General features: G+C 36.5%; 1 protein-coding gene across 2 annotated transcripts; it reads left to right on the forward strand.

Annotated features, from left to right (window-relative positions):
* The first annotated feature begins 2,337 nt into the window (after positions 1-2,337).
* Positions 2,338-12,967, forward strand: xaf1 (XIAP associated factor 1). Of its 2 annotated transcripts, none has more exons than XM_036564797.1 (8): positions 2,338-2,450; positions 7,082-7,217; positions 8,887-8,943; positions 9,333-9,534; positions 11,309-11,370; positions 11,460-11,678; positions 12,086-12,163; positions 12,259-12,967. In XM_036564797.1, the coding sequence occupies exons 1-7, from the start codon at positions 2,401-2,403 to the stop codon at positions 12,125-12,127; spliced, it is 768 nt and encodes a 255-aa protein (XP_036420690.1). In that variant the 5' UTR covers positions 2,338-2,400; the 3' UTR covers positions 12,128-12,163; positions 12,259-12,967. The 2 variants fall into 2 exon arrangements, with proteins under 2 accessions (XP_036420690.1, XP_036420691.1); XM_036564798.1 differs by having other exon boundaries at positions 2,339-2,450; positions 7,032-7,217.
* Positions 12,968-14,564: the final 1,597 nt, after the last annotated feature.

Genomic DNA, 14,564 nt, shown 5'->3' on the forward strand with positions numbered 1-14,564 from the left:
CACTGTGAACAATTCTCTAGACTTGTTTCTCTAGAATGCAGCATTTCACACCAAACAACTCTGAATGACTTTGTTGTCATTGCATCCTGCTGAAATTTTAAAAAATGGTGGAATTTCCCTTTAAACCATTTATTTATTTATTTATTTATTCATTCATTCATTCATTCATTCACACTATTTGCCAACCATACTTTACATTCTGTGAACATTTCATTATGACTGGACCAATAGAAATGATTCACAATTACTTGCAATTAAACCTTTTTATATTAACTTACATTAATATTTTTTCCTTCTCCTAAAAAAGTTACCATTTCAGAGATACGATGATTTGCTATGGCAGCAGTGTTATGTATCAATGCAAAGGCTAAAGTCACTTGGAGCTCACCTATTTTGAAGTTTCATAACTTTCTATTTCTATACTTACTTTTCCTTTAATCTTTCTCTCAAAATATTAGCAAATTTCTAACCTTTATTTAAGGTATAATAATTGAAAAAAAACTAAATTTTGTTGTTTTTTTAAATCTATGTGTGCCACAATTATTGGCACCCCTAGAAATTCTTAAGAATGAAATCTAACTGAAGTATATTTCCATTCATATTTCATGTTTTTAAGTTCACCTGAGCAATAAAGAGCACTTAAATGGTCAGCCATGACTTCCTGTTTCACTGTGGAATATATATGAGATGAAACACAGACCAGCCCCCCTCTGTCATCCATCACTTTGAGAAAGACCAGAGAAAATAGCAAAGATGTTCGACAAAAGGTTGTTGAGCTGCACAAATCAGGAAATGACTACAAGAATATATAAACAGTTGAAAATGCTCTTTTCCTCTACCAGGGCAATAATTAAGAACTTTAAAACAATTGGAGATGTTAAGAATCTGGTGAGAAGAGGATGTATGTCTGTACTGACCCCACTCACAGTGTGAAGGGTAGTTTGAGTGGGCAATGATCAAAGATGTAGAAATGAAGAACCATAAGTTGTTTGAGGGGTTGCCAGAAGAAAGCTTCTGCTGTCAAGGACCAACAAACCAACAAAAGCACAGTTTGCCAAACATTACTAGAACTTTCAGTGGGACTATGTTGTCTGGTCAGCAGAAAAGTACCTCATCCCACTGTGAAGTATGGTGGTGGATCTGTGATGTTGTGAGGTTGTTTCTCTTCCAAAGGCCCTAGATAATTTATTCAGATACAGAGTATCACAGAGTCCATCAAGTACCAGCACAAATAAAACCAAACCTGACTGCCTCAGCCAGGAAGCTTAAATCTGGGCCATAGTTTGGATCTTCCAGCAGGACAGTGATTCAAAGTACACATCAAAATCAACACAAAAGTGGTTCAATGACCACAGAATTAAGGTTTTGCCATGGTCACCCCAATCCCCTGACCTAAACCCCATAGAAAACCTAAGTGATGAGCTGAAGAGGGTAGTCCATAGTGTGGACCTGGGAATCTGAAGGCTCTGGAGAGGCTCAGTACGGAGGAATGGTCTCAGATCATTTGCCATGTGTTCTCCAGTGTCATTAAGCATTGTAGGAGAAAACTCAGAGCTGTTATCTTTGCAAAGGGAGGCTGGACAAAGTATTAAATGAAGGGGTGCCAATAATTATGGCACACACAGATTTGAGAAAAATATTTATTTCTGAATAAGATTTAGGTTTTGTTTTTTTTTTTCAATCATTGTACTTCAAATAAAGATTTATGTAAATATTTTGAATGAAACTTTAAAAGGATCAGCAATAAAGAACGTTTTTACAGCCTGTCTTGCTCTTGTTTACCAGGGGTGTCAATATTTGTGGAGGGCGCTGTATATGAGGAAGATCTGTCACAAGTGCACCTGGACGACATCACATCATACCATGGTGACTGTCAACTGACAAGAGGACCACTTTCTTTAACAAGACAAAGAAAGAGGAAATGTGCCTCAATCACACTATTGGGGTGCAGAGACAGTCATATGCAAAAGTCTGGCCACCCCTGAGCAAATTACGGGTTTATAAGTAGACATGAACACACTTCTGCTCATTTGAATACACTTTAACTACATTTTTCACTTTTGCTATCTTGTACCTTTAAAGGGAAAAATAAAACTTAAATTGGGGCCTGTGCAAAAGTTATGGCACATCATATATTGCAGAACAATGTCATATTAAAGTTTGTTCCCACGTGTTCACTTTTTTTCAAACAAAAAAATCGGAAAATCAACAAAATATGTAATCTGACCAGGCGTGGTCAAACTTCTGCATATGTCTGTTTTCTATATACAGCTCAGCAGGGCGGCGCACCTGCCTGTTTGTAATAATACAACTAACCTGTTAACACTTTCGGTTTCACTTTTTCACAAGTGAAACCATCTTACTCACAGGAGAGCAGCTCTGCTGTCCACTTCAGCCAGTATGGACGAAGCGGTGGACACCACGGAAGAGTTAGAGTTGTGTAGCCACTGGTAAGTTTTAATCCAGCCTGTTTTGTATGACAGTGTAATGGCTTTACTTCACTCAGACTGTTCACCGCATGAGGACTCCTGGAGTTCTGTAGTTAGCTTGTAGTCGCTAACAGGTCAGTTACAGTAGATACTGCCTTACATAACAGGCTAAATCCGGTGAAAGACAACAGACAGAAGCTGCTTAACAACATGTCCCAACCAGTGTTACTGAACTAACATTCTACAGCCACAAGACTTAAAACTAAACACGGCTGAAAACGAAACTAACCGTGACGACTTTACTTCATAACTGCTGCTGAGAGAACCGCAGAGATTAGACTCGACACAGAACAGCAGCCTCTGCAGCTCTGTAACTCGCAGAGTCAGCTTCACATAAAAAAGGCATAGAAAGGCAAGTAAACAGTAGCATGAGTAATAAATACACACACACACACACACACACACACACACACACTCAGAGCTAAGGCCAATTTAGCATCTCCAATTCGCCTGACTGCATGTCTTTGGACTGTGGGAGGAAACTGGAGCACCCGGAGGAAACCAAAATACACACTATATATTTATATGTGTGTGTGTGTGTGGTGTGTGTGTGTGTGTGTGTGTGTCTGAAATACACACTATGAATTGAATTATTGCACTATGAATTATTGCCCTGTACAGCAGGTTTTATTGTCTCTCCCTGCTGTAACACAGCTCCTCATAACTGGCTTGATTATAAGTTGATTCATTTCATCAGGTGTGTTGGAGGCAAGAGAAAAGCTGAAGGAATGGATTAGGCTTAGTACTGGACTAAATTGTAATGTAAGGGTTGACTCTCCATTAGGGATGCACCAGTCATGAAGTTTTATGGGCAATACAGATTTCTTTGCAGCCAAACTGGCCAGTTTTTACTAACCTTTTTTATATTTGTATTTAGCCTATTTTATCTTTGTTTTATTATGATTTTATTAAGGCAAAGTTACAATATAAATAACATGTTTTGCTCTTTGATGAGCCAAACTGAAAAATGACACTCAGAGTTCTTGAATAAAAAATCACTTATCTATTTACTTAACAAGTATCAAAGTGAAAGTAGGAGACGACTGGATATTTATCATTATGAGTCACGTTTAATTAATTATGCTATGAATCGCATCGTGAGTTCCTAAATTTCACCACTTGAAGTGCTTGGGAATGAGCTGATGAGTTGAATTAGGAGTGTTGGAACAAAGGGACTGAAGGAATGGATTAGGTTTAGTCTTGGACTAAACTCCTAAGTGTTGTATGTCCACCCTATCATACTTTTTTTTTCAATTTTTAAAGGTACAACCTAAGAATTTTGACTTTTTCCAAATATCACTTAACGTTACTGAACTGTCCATGTATAGCCACATGCCAAAGTTGGTTAAATGACATTTTCTGAAAATAGATTAACACATTGTTTGCAGAGAACACACTTTGCACATTTTAATGCACATTATTTTTTATTTGCTGAATTTGATATATTAGAAAAAAATATAAATGATAAATTGTCCTGTGCAAAAGTTATGGCACATTTTATGTTATGTTTTCTTTTCTTCCAATATGTTAAACTCAGCAAATAAATAGAAATAGTGCACTAAAACTTGCAGAGAAAGACCATAATTAAGTTTGTTGTTTGTAGAGGATGTGTTAACTTATTTTTACTCAGAAAATCAACAAAACATGTAATTTGACTGGGGTCGCAGGGGTGGGTGTTCAAACTTTTGCATACTATTATATGTGGACAAAATTCTTTAAAAAAAATTAAAAATCCATATGTCTTCCTTTTTTTTAGGAGAAGTCCTAACAATTCCTTAAACAAATATCATTTTTAAAAACACAATAAATGTACAGGGGAATTATATTGTGTATTGCATATTTATGTGATATATTCTTATTAGAATTTGTGTTCACCTGCACCAAAAGAAAATGTATATTTCGTCTTATACTTGGCTAATAAAACATTCTGATGCTGATTCCGACTCCAGGAGCAGGACTGAAAGATTTTGTAAGAATCTTTATTGGCCAAAAACAGTCCAAAAATGCTTTTGCCAGATTATATTCAGAGGACTTGTCAGAGAAAAGCAGAACAAAATTAATAAATCACTTAAGAAATTGTTGGTTAAATGTTAAAAAAAGGGTTAATTGATTCAAAATAAAAGAAAAGAATAAAATAGAAAAAAGGCCAGATCTCAGCTTTCTTTTAGATCGCTCAGAAAGGCCCAAGTGTTCACTTCGTAACCCAAACAACTGAGATAAGGTAGCTGTCACTGGTATACAGCCTTACTTTCGCCCTCCGTGAGCCAAGCTACTGCTTGACCACCTGGGTTTCCAGAATTAACCCCTTTTAGGCCACTTCTTCACACATCATACAGTGGTGACAAAGCCAGTAATCTTTTAGCATTTCCCAATTTGGACATAGGCCAAGCTGATTAACTCATCCTAGCTGATGTTCGTTCTGTCTACTGATTACCCAAAAGAGACAAACCAGCAGCTCAAATCAGGCCTCGGCTCGCTCAAACTTTAACACATAACATGAGATTCCACTCTTTTCCTTTTTTTAAAACTTAATACTGTATAACACAGGATTAAAAGAGATTACTCAAATGATTACAAACACATAGTTAATAAAACAAATCACTTAAAATTAAAACATTAAAATAATGTACATTATAATAAAAATAATCTTGTTCATTCAACAAACTTTAAAAGGCAAGGCAAGTTTTTTTTTTTATACAGCACTTTTTTACAATGCTGTCATATGACAAATGAGCTGCAAATCGGTCCATTTTGGCTACTGCTTCTGCCCAGAATGAGGGCAATACAGGACAGCTCATTTACATAGATCAGTCTTAAAGACACAGTAACAGAAACAGCCTTTTTTTATTTTTTAAAGAGAGGCTGGAAAATGATCATATAAAAATGAATTATGACTATTTTTGGTACACAAAACCATACCTACATTATAAGTAGATGTCAGGGTAAAAATAAAATACAAGAAAAAATGTAGGATATAGGCCCTTTATACATTCCTGAGAACCTCAGTCCCATATAACTCAAGTGAAAGCAATTGGTTTTGTGATTTGACTTTTAAATCACTGGAACAGGAGGACTGAAGCTAAAACGAAACTGACGATGCAGTGTAATTTTAGGCCTGAGAGGAAGCAGAAGAATAGAATACCAGTCCTAGCATAATTACACTGGTTTCACATGTACTCTTGGGATTTGAGTGAAACTGATTTGAATGCTCTTTTTTAGTGGTTTTGAATACAATCTTCTAAATCTAACTTTAGTTTACTGAACACGTTAAGAGCGACATATAATAAAAACAGTGAAGTTTTGTTTTTAATGTACTTAAAATGTTAATGATAATAATTTTATATGGACCCCCAGCTCCTCAGATTTGGAGTGCTCATCTAGGATCTGTCCCAGTCAGTAAAGACATGAATCTGATCCTAAATCATCACTGCTACTCTAAGACACGTTGTGAATATGGAAGTAGGGTATTGCTGCCGCTTCGGAGACGCCACGCTCTCAGGCTAAATGCTCATGTGTGTGCAGTTAGTGCCAGCATACATTATCTCTCTTGCCTCTTCACCAGGAACAAAAAGTTTAAATGTGTATTTTTCACACTTATGAATACAAATGCCTACCAACAACAAGGGTTTAGTCTAGAAAGATACTTTATCATAATTTATGAATCTGTATCAGTCTTCAACTAACTACAACATTCATAGCATCCTATTAGCTACTTGCTAACCAGTTGCATTTGTATCTGATTTAACTTACATGCTTTGATGTTAATCTTTGCCACTGTGTAGTTACCTACAACATATCACATGCTACAGAACGCAACAGAACACGCTATATTTCACAAGTATTGCACTTTATTTATTTATTTTATGAGCAAGCCATGACATAAAAGTAGCCTGACCTGCTAACAGGTTAAAGCTAACAGACTAACCAAGCCTCTTTGGAAATATTCAGTTACAGACTTTAACTTTAAGTATTTATTGAAAGGATCAGATTTCATGTATTCAGTCATCAGTTGACTATTTTTCCACAGCTGCTTTGAATTCCTCAGGTGAACTGCCATTAGCTTAGTGCTAGCGATGCTACCGGAATTAGCATTTATGTTGGCAGTGTTAATCACCCAACGAAAGGCTTAATTTTATTAAACATTGCTGTGTGTGACAGATACACAGCTCTGTCTGAGTCTTAAACTTGTATTTACTATGTACTGATTCACTACATATGGAACGAGTGAGCAAATCTGAGAGCGAGCGGATGCTGCTGAAAGCGCTGTAGCCTGAAAGTGCAGCAGGCTAAGAGCGCAGCATCTCAGAACCTGCAGCTGGGAACTATTGGGAATATGGGCCCAGGTCTGTAAAGCACTTCAGTATTCCCAGCTTATCGTTGGCCTTTCCATCTTAGGTAAAAGTAAAAGTGAATGTAAACATATCACAGGGCAGCTCTTTCTTATCAGCCACTCCTTTTCTAGTTAAGCTGATGTTTGGTGATATGAAGAAGACAATAATACCAGTTGCAATATTTTAGTACTTGTTTGTGTTCCATTATTAGATTGTCAACAAATGCTGCTTCTTTAATGTTCCTCTAATGTCCAACCACAGCAATAAAGAGGTGGCCAAGGTCAACTATTCCATGCATGAAGCTCACTGCAAGCGGTTTCTCTGTCTGTGCCCTGACTGTGGTGATTCAGTACCTAAGGAACAACTCGAGGAACATAGAGAGGAACAACACACTGTGGTAACAAGCATACAACACTATACTTAACCTTTCAAACTCTTAAAGCCTTATTGTTCAGTTATTTATCTCAAGACTTATTATTCACACTTTAAAATTAATGTGGCGCAAAGGGTTCTATGAGCAATGCCATAAAAGAACCATTTTAATTGCCTAAAAACATGTTTGTAAATGAGATATGTGAGAGTGAAGAACCTATTAGGGCATCACATTCACATTGTGTGAATGTTTTATTTAATGTTTATTTTAGAGTGTTCAGCAATTACTATGAAGTAGAAGTGGATGCTATGGCAAAAATATAATATCATGATACTTAAGTTTTCATGATACATGACGTCACAATATTTATTTATTTTCTTACATCTGGTAAGTCGGAACAGACAAAAAAAGAACCAGTAGTACCACATTTTAATAATAATACTCACCAACACTATGAATAAAATTATTTATATTCAACATTTTACAACCTGCACTGCTCTAAATCCAGTTAAACAGGACTAATGATGCTCTCTTTGTTATCAAACATGGATTTGGGAAGTGTTTCTTAAGTACTGCCAGTGTAGACACCACGGTCAGAAAAGCTTATTGTGACATTGTGAAGTAATTTATCACAATAATGATAAACATTGCCATATTGCACAGCCATACTATAAAGTATTATTAGACCTAAACATTAAGCCGGACCTTTTTTTGAGATTGTGACAACTTTTTATCCTCCCATGTGAGATCTGGTGTCTGTAAAATAAAGAAAGCCACTATAAAGTTAATGCTAATTATAATTACAGTATAAATGTGATAAACAGGATTTTATTTTTCTGGTCATCAATTCTGAATCTTGGCCACAAGATTCATTGAGGCCAGCACAAGTGTTTATATGTCTTCCCCTGACTTGTGAGTATATACATATAAAAGCATGTACACTAGTTGGCCAAAAGTATGTGGATATCTGACCTTCACTCTTATACGAGTTTGTTGGACATCACATTCCAACACCTTGAGCATTAATATGGGGTTGGCTTCCCCTTTGCAGGTATAGCAGCTTCTACTCTTCTGGGAAACTTTCCACACATTTTGGAGTGTGTGTGTGGGAATTTGTGCCTATTCAGTCAAAATAGCATTTGCAAGGTCAGCACTGATGAATATCCTGACACATAGTTCTTGTGCTTCTGTTGCTTTCAGAGGCGGTTTGGAAGTCTGTGGTGAGAGATACAACAGTGTATAGGCGATTTTACATGCTTCAGTTCTCATCAGCACTGCTCTGTGAGTTTGTGTGATCTACCACTTTGTGCCTGAGCTGTTGTTGCCCCCAAACACTTCCATTCACAATAGTAGCACTTACAGTTGACCTGGGCAGATCTAGCAGTTCAGAAATTTCACAGACTGACTTGTGGCAAAGGTGGCATCCTATGACAGTGCTACATTTAAAGTCACTGAGCTCTTCAGTATGACCCTTTCTACTGTCACTGTTTGTCTATGGGGATTGCATGGCTGTGTGGTTGATTTTATACACCTGTTGATTGTGAAATGATTATGGCTGAAACACCTGAACCCAATAATTAGGAGGGGTGTCCACATACTTTTGGCCATATAATGTACATAAGTGTATACATACTTCTAAGTTTAAGGGGTTAAAAGAGATTTCTGTGCCTACTATCTGTTCCATGTGTTACAGGTGAGGTGTCAGAAGTGTGATGAGAAGATGCAACGATGCAAGCTTCCAGACCATGAGGTGAATACCTGATCTACTCACTAAAAGAGTAGACACATTTCAGAAAAGTAGCTCTTTTCACGGTGGGCAGAAACATAGCATGATACCTGAAGACATTTTCATAATACATCACACGTATCATGAGATTATCAAAGATGTTTTTGTGAGGTTTGTAAACACGTTGGGATGGACAGACTGCGCCAGTAAAACAGCAATGCCACATTTAAAAAAGGCTGTGAAAAACTTTACCAGTACACTGTTGTTGTTTACATGCTCTCTATAATTGGTCTAAAATGTTTTATCTATGTGATTTGCAGTTGTTCAGTGTCCTAAAAGTTCTGGCAGTCACAATATCACAATAACAATAACATACATGCCCATTCTCAGCTTTGACTGTCTGTCTCTCTCAGAAAGATGAATGCAGTGAGAGGCCTCAGAGCTGTGAGTTCTGTAACCTGGAGCTTCCTCTGAGTGCTCTGAATGAGCACACTGAGACCTGTGGGAGTCGGACAGAGCGTTGCCCGGACTGTAAGCAGTACGTCATGCTGAAAGACCGGACACGCCATGACCAGATCTGCTCCTCTGCACTATCTAAGGATGACGGCTCTAACAGTCAGTTTATCTTGACCTTTACACTGTACTCATTTGTGTGGTGTGTATTTAGTGTGAGGCCATATTTATTTCTCTTTATCACTGATCTTTTTGACATTTCATGTAAAAATAGGAAAATGGATATTCATTATGCAGTTCTAGAAAGGTCTACAGTGCCTCTTTTACAAAACTGGCTTCATGTTTTTTTAATGCCATTTGAATGGTTCCTGCAACATCTGCTAAAAGGCATTTTCTCCACTGTGCGAAAATGTCTTTGCTGTGAGTCTCAAACTTTTCTACTTGCTGCTTTTCACAAATGCTCTGATATTAGGAGGTCATATAACACCAGTCAAAAGTTTTGATACACTTACACATGGGAGGGTTTGTCTCATTTTTAGCCTACTATTTTACTAATTTCAGAATAAAAGTGAAGACAGCAAAACTAAATAAAACATGGAATTATGTAGTGACCATAAAAAAACAGAATTCTTACATTTTAATTCTTACATCTTAAAAGTAGCCTGTTTTTGCCTTCATGTAAACTTTACACAGTCTTGGCATTCTCTCAAGCATCTTCAAGAGGAAGCACTTAGAATGCTTTTCCAACAGACTTGAAAAAGTTGAGACCTTGTTGGCTGATGAAAACTACTTTTGGGGGGCATTCAAGATTATAATAATTTTTTTTTCGTTTGGCAATACATAAGCATTACCTGCATTTTTATAATTTATTTATGGTCCCCAGAGAAGTCACTGACGTTATATTCCTCTTCAAAGACACACTAATGTTTACACAAGCAACCACCCAAACTCACCTTAACTGCACTTCAGATTTCTTTCTCATGTGAATTAAATGATAAATTAGATATTAGATATAAAAATAATCCACTTGCATGAGGAAAGGGAAAGTCAACAGCAGTTCCCGAAACTAAAGTTAAAAATGTATTAAACGTTATAGGAAAAAATGTAACTCCTAAAAACATACAAGATGTGGTAGATCACCAAAACTGTCCCCATCAGATAAATAGTTAAAGCTTCAGATCTGAAAAATCCACAGGTGTTTCTGTCCATCCTTCCACTGTGAGAAGACAACTCAACACTATGAGTCTGAAAGGACGTGTAGCTGTTAAAGAAGCCATTACTGAGAAAAGGAAACAGACAAAAAAAAAAAAACTTGCACTAGACCACTAAGGACTGGACATTTGAGATGTGGTGAGAAGTAGAAAATGCAACCAACTTCTAAGACTGAACTTTGAAGACACGGAGAAATATCCCTGCAGATTATTTTGAAAAAATGAAAGCAAGTGTCTCAGAAAGAATGGAAGCTGTAAAAAAGAGTGGGCACATTAAATAGTGAAAACAAAAAATATTTAATATTGGTTATTGAGGTATCTGGGCAATTTTCTGTTAAACATGTTTTCTGCTAGACACTGAAAAATGAGTAACTTGTAATTAAAGGCTTCCAGATTTTACTGGAAATTGAATAAATGGAAGGTGGTCTGTGACTTTGTACAGTACTGTCTGTACATTTTTTTGCTGTACACTTTTTTGCATTTTTGAACAATACCTAGAACTAGTCAAGACGATTGAGATTATGAAGATCAAATTGACAAATCACCCAGGCTTATTAAGAGTCTAGGGCACTCAAGGATGATGTAAGTGTCCAATATCATTGTGAAATTACACCACTGCTTATCAGCTAATGGCCATTTTGTAGTCTTAATCATAACCTGTCTGCCTCAGCTAATGACCTGCTTATTGTAATAATGGGCATTATGATGGTGCTTCCTTGTAACAGATGATGACTCCATTTATGAAGATAGGAGTGTGCCAGCAGATAATCTGCAAGACGATCAGAAGGTGCAGCTCAGAATATTTTTTAGACATCAGCGTATATTTTCCTCATCGATCATTGTGTAAAATCACCTTTTTTTGCTTTCACAACACAGTTTGGTGGCTATTTATCATACAATCAGAGTGGTCTGTATGTTGACCTGAGTCAAGCCGGTGTGTCTGAAGAGCCTGAAGAACCTCCAGACCTGAATTTCTCATTCCTAACCCAGCAAAAGAAGGACAGTGGGGCTGCTGGATTTGGAGATTGGGATCAGATTAGTACCTGTCCACACTGTCACCTGGCACTTCCACTTCGGACACTGGAATGGCACGAGGTACAGAGCAACTACACGGTACTGATGTGCTGTCGCATGCAAAAGTTTGGGCACCCTTGGTCAAATTATGATGAAGTGAAAATAAGTTAACACAACCTTTTTTTAATAAACAATGACTGTTTATTCGCTAAACACACATGTAGCCTGTGCAAAAGTTACACCACATTTTATATTTTTCAACTTTATTCTTTTTTCAAAATGTTAAACTCTGCAAATAAATAGAAATTGTGGACTAAATCTTATAGAAAAATGAGGATGTTTAATTTATTTTTGCTTAGAAAACCAACAAAACATAATTTGACTGGGGATCTTCAAACTTCTGCATACGACTGTATATATTAGACATGTCAACCACTCTAATATTTTTACTACAGTGCATGTCTGATGATGTTTTTTCTTCTTTTAAGAAAAAATGTAAGATTTTTGAAATTCTGAAGCTGATCACCTGAAAATGAACTGAAATAATCGCCAGTGAAAATGAACACGTAAGTCACTGTATCGTATCATTTTGTCTAATAATTGCTAGATATTGTTAAATTTACCCTCCAAAGAGGATAATAATGTCATTATTTCTTCACAGGATGTCTCTCCAAAAGCACAGGACAGCAACCTGACAACTCATAATGGAGCTGGTTTTGGTGAATGAAGTAGTTATAATGCACTCTACTTCAATATCTGTAAAACCTAACAAATATATAGTATAGAGAGATGAAACAGGCACTTTTTTAAAATTTGACATAACAGAATTTTAGATGATTATTGTGAATTATTGAGAGCTGCTTTCTACACTTTAAAAATATCAAGATGAATGGACATTGATGGTGAACATATGTGCCTTCTTATGCAAAATGGCTATTTTGTAGATACATGTTTTTTTACTACACAGTGTTTATATAGAAAATTAAATGGGGCCTCAAATGTTTAATAGCCTAGGGCCACTAAAGTCATAAACTTTTATTCAAAGTTGTTCTGGACCATTTCTGTTCATCCATTTGTCTTGAAATTTTGACACAATGTAAGAGAAAGCTGTCATTTTCAAATAAAAAAATGAATCTGTCACTGCAGAACCCCACCCCGCAAAAAATACTCCCTGAACCAGTCCAACAGTAAATACACTATTAAGAAGCCGATGTGGATTGAATGATCTGTTCTGTAATGTTCTCAATCATGTTTGGTCGCACATGCAATAAATGAAGAAACAATGCACGTATACCCACCCAGTCGAGCAACCAGGCTACTGTCGCTGTCAGAACAACACCTTGCGTTTCCATTTTCTATTTTTACGTTTTTTTATTTGAAAATGACAGCTGTCTCTTACATTGTGTCAACATTTCATGACAAATGGATAAACAGAAATGGTCCAGAACGACTTAGAATAAAAGTTTATGACTTTAACTTATGTTCTTACTGAAAGGAACATTTTGTCTTCTTCTGTTGCTTTTTTTGGAGATGCAAGGTTTTTTTTTTTGTTAGAGTACATGAGGAGCAAGAGGACTTGCTTGAGAAAGATTTCAGAGGTCATTAATGCAGAATTTGATATTGATATTATTTTAAATTGTTTTTTTTTTTAACTATAGATTGATTAGACATTGATAATGTTCTCATCTTTTTTAACTGCTGCCACAGTTTTACAAAACAGCACTTCTGCTTTTTTTCTTGCAGTGCACAGCTTTGATTTTGGTTTTCTTTGCTGCAGCATTTCACCCAAACAGGCAAATTATCTGCAGGATTTGATTACAGTAAGATTTAAACAAAGTCATTCACGACTGAGAAAGAATTGTCTACAGTGGGGTTGATAGTCACCAAGCATCTGAAGTGCCTAATGCCTCTGAAAGCTCCGTCATAGAGAGCTATTACAGTAAATGTGGTTACAAATTTGATACCAGATGCCTGAGACATTTTATATGATAGTTGAAGAAGGTTTGGCCTGAAACATATTTCTTCCTAATAAATTGGCAGAGAGGTCCATGCAAAGTGTTGTAAGGCAAAACAGCCCCCAGAGAAAACATATTACTTCAGATTTACTACGATTTTACCATCATCATTACATATAAAAATCAGATAACATGTAGAGTCCCTGATCATTTTGAATAGTAAATAAAATGACTATATTTGTGTTGCAGACATTGTGACCCCTGGTTCCTATCACCACCACTGTAAAGAAATCTGATTGATAGTTTTCTCTATGAACCGTTTCACATCAAACTGCTCTGAATGACTTTGTTTGCATCTTAATTTATTTACAAAGACTTTTTAAAACATCTGTGGAATTCCCCTTTAACATGTCAAATCTGATTGGCCTTTAGCTAGGACACGAGTAAAATAATGCAGTGGTAAGGAGAGACCAGCAAGACGATCACTGCCTCAGTGTCTTCATGAAAAGTACTGTGACACGTTTTGTGGGGCATAGCACATTTTATTTATCTGGCTCATTGTTTTCTCACTCTATGATACTTTCAAAGTACTCCATGTTTAAAGTTCTTTAATAAATTTAAGCAGAGAATGAGTCTGTGTGTGTGCGCTTCATTCACTCAGTTAACAGTTACATGCAATAACGTTTTTTCACAATGACTGCATCATTCTGCTGAGCAGTAGTTGCTAAATAGAAACTCCATTTACATTGCAGCTAACACAGTTACTAAGTTTCTCCGTTGGTATATAAAAAACAAAGTGGAAACATTAGATCATTCCTATAAGACAATATTTGACACACAGCCCTTTTGGTCAGAATGTAACAGCAAGCCTACATCAAATCTGAATCTGTGGTTGTCCATAAAAAAAAAAAAGGTTTCATTCAGCTGCAACTAAACAAAGTGGAATTAGCCTAGAGACTACAGATCAGCACACAAGATGGGCTGTGAAATGCTTTACAGACTGGCTGGAACA

The sequence above is a fragment of the Colossoma macropomum genome, unplaced genomic scaffold, assembly GCF_904425465.1.
Source record: "Colossoma macropomum unplaced genomic scaffold, Colossoma_macropomum, whole genome shotgun sequence".
Taxonomy (NCBI): Eukaryota; Metazoa; Chordata; class Actinopteri; order Characiformes; family Serrasalmidae; genus Colossoma; species Colossoma macropomum.

Coding starts and splice junctions, on each gene's coding strand:
- xaf1 (XM_036564797.1), top strand. CDS start 2,401: ATGGACGAAGCGGTGGACACCACGGAAGAGTTAGAGTTGTGTAGCCAC. Junction 9,535..11,308: donor TAAGGATGACGGCTCTAACA/GTCAGTTTATCT, acceptor TCCTTGTAACAG/ATGATGACTCCATTTATGAA. Junction 11,371..11,459: donor ATCTGCAAGACGATCAGAAG/GTGCAGCTCAGA, acceptor TTCACAACACAG/TTTGGTGGCTATTTATCATA.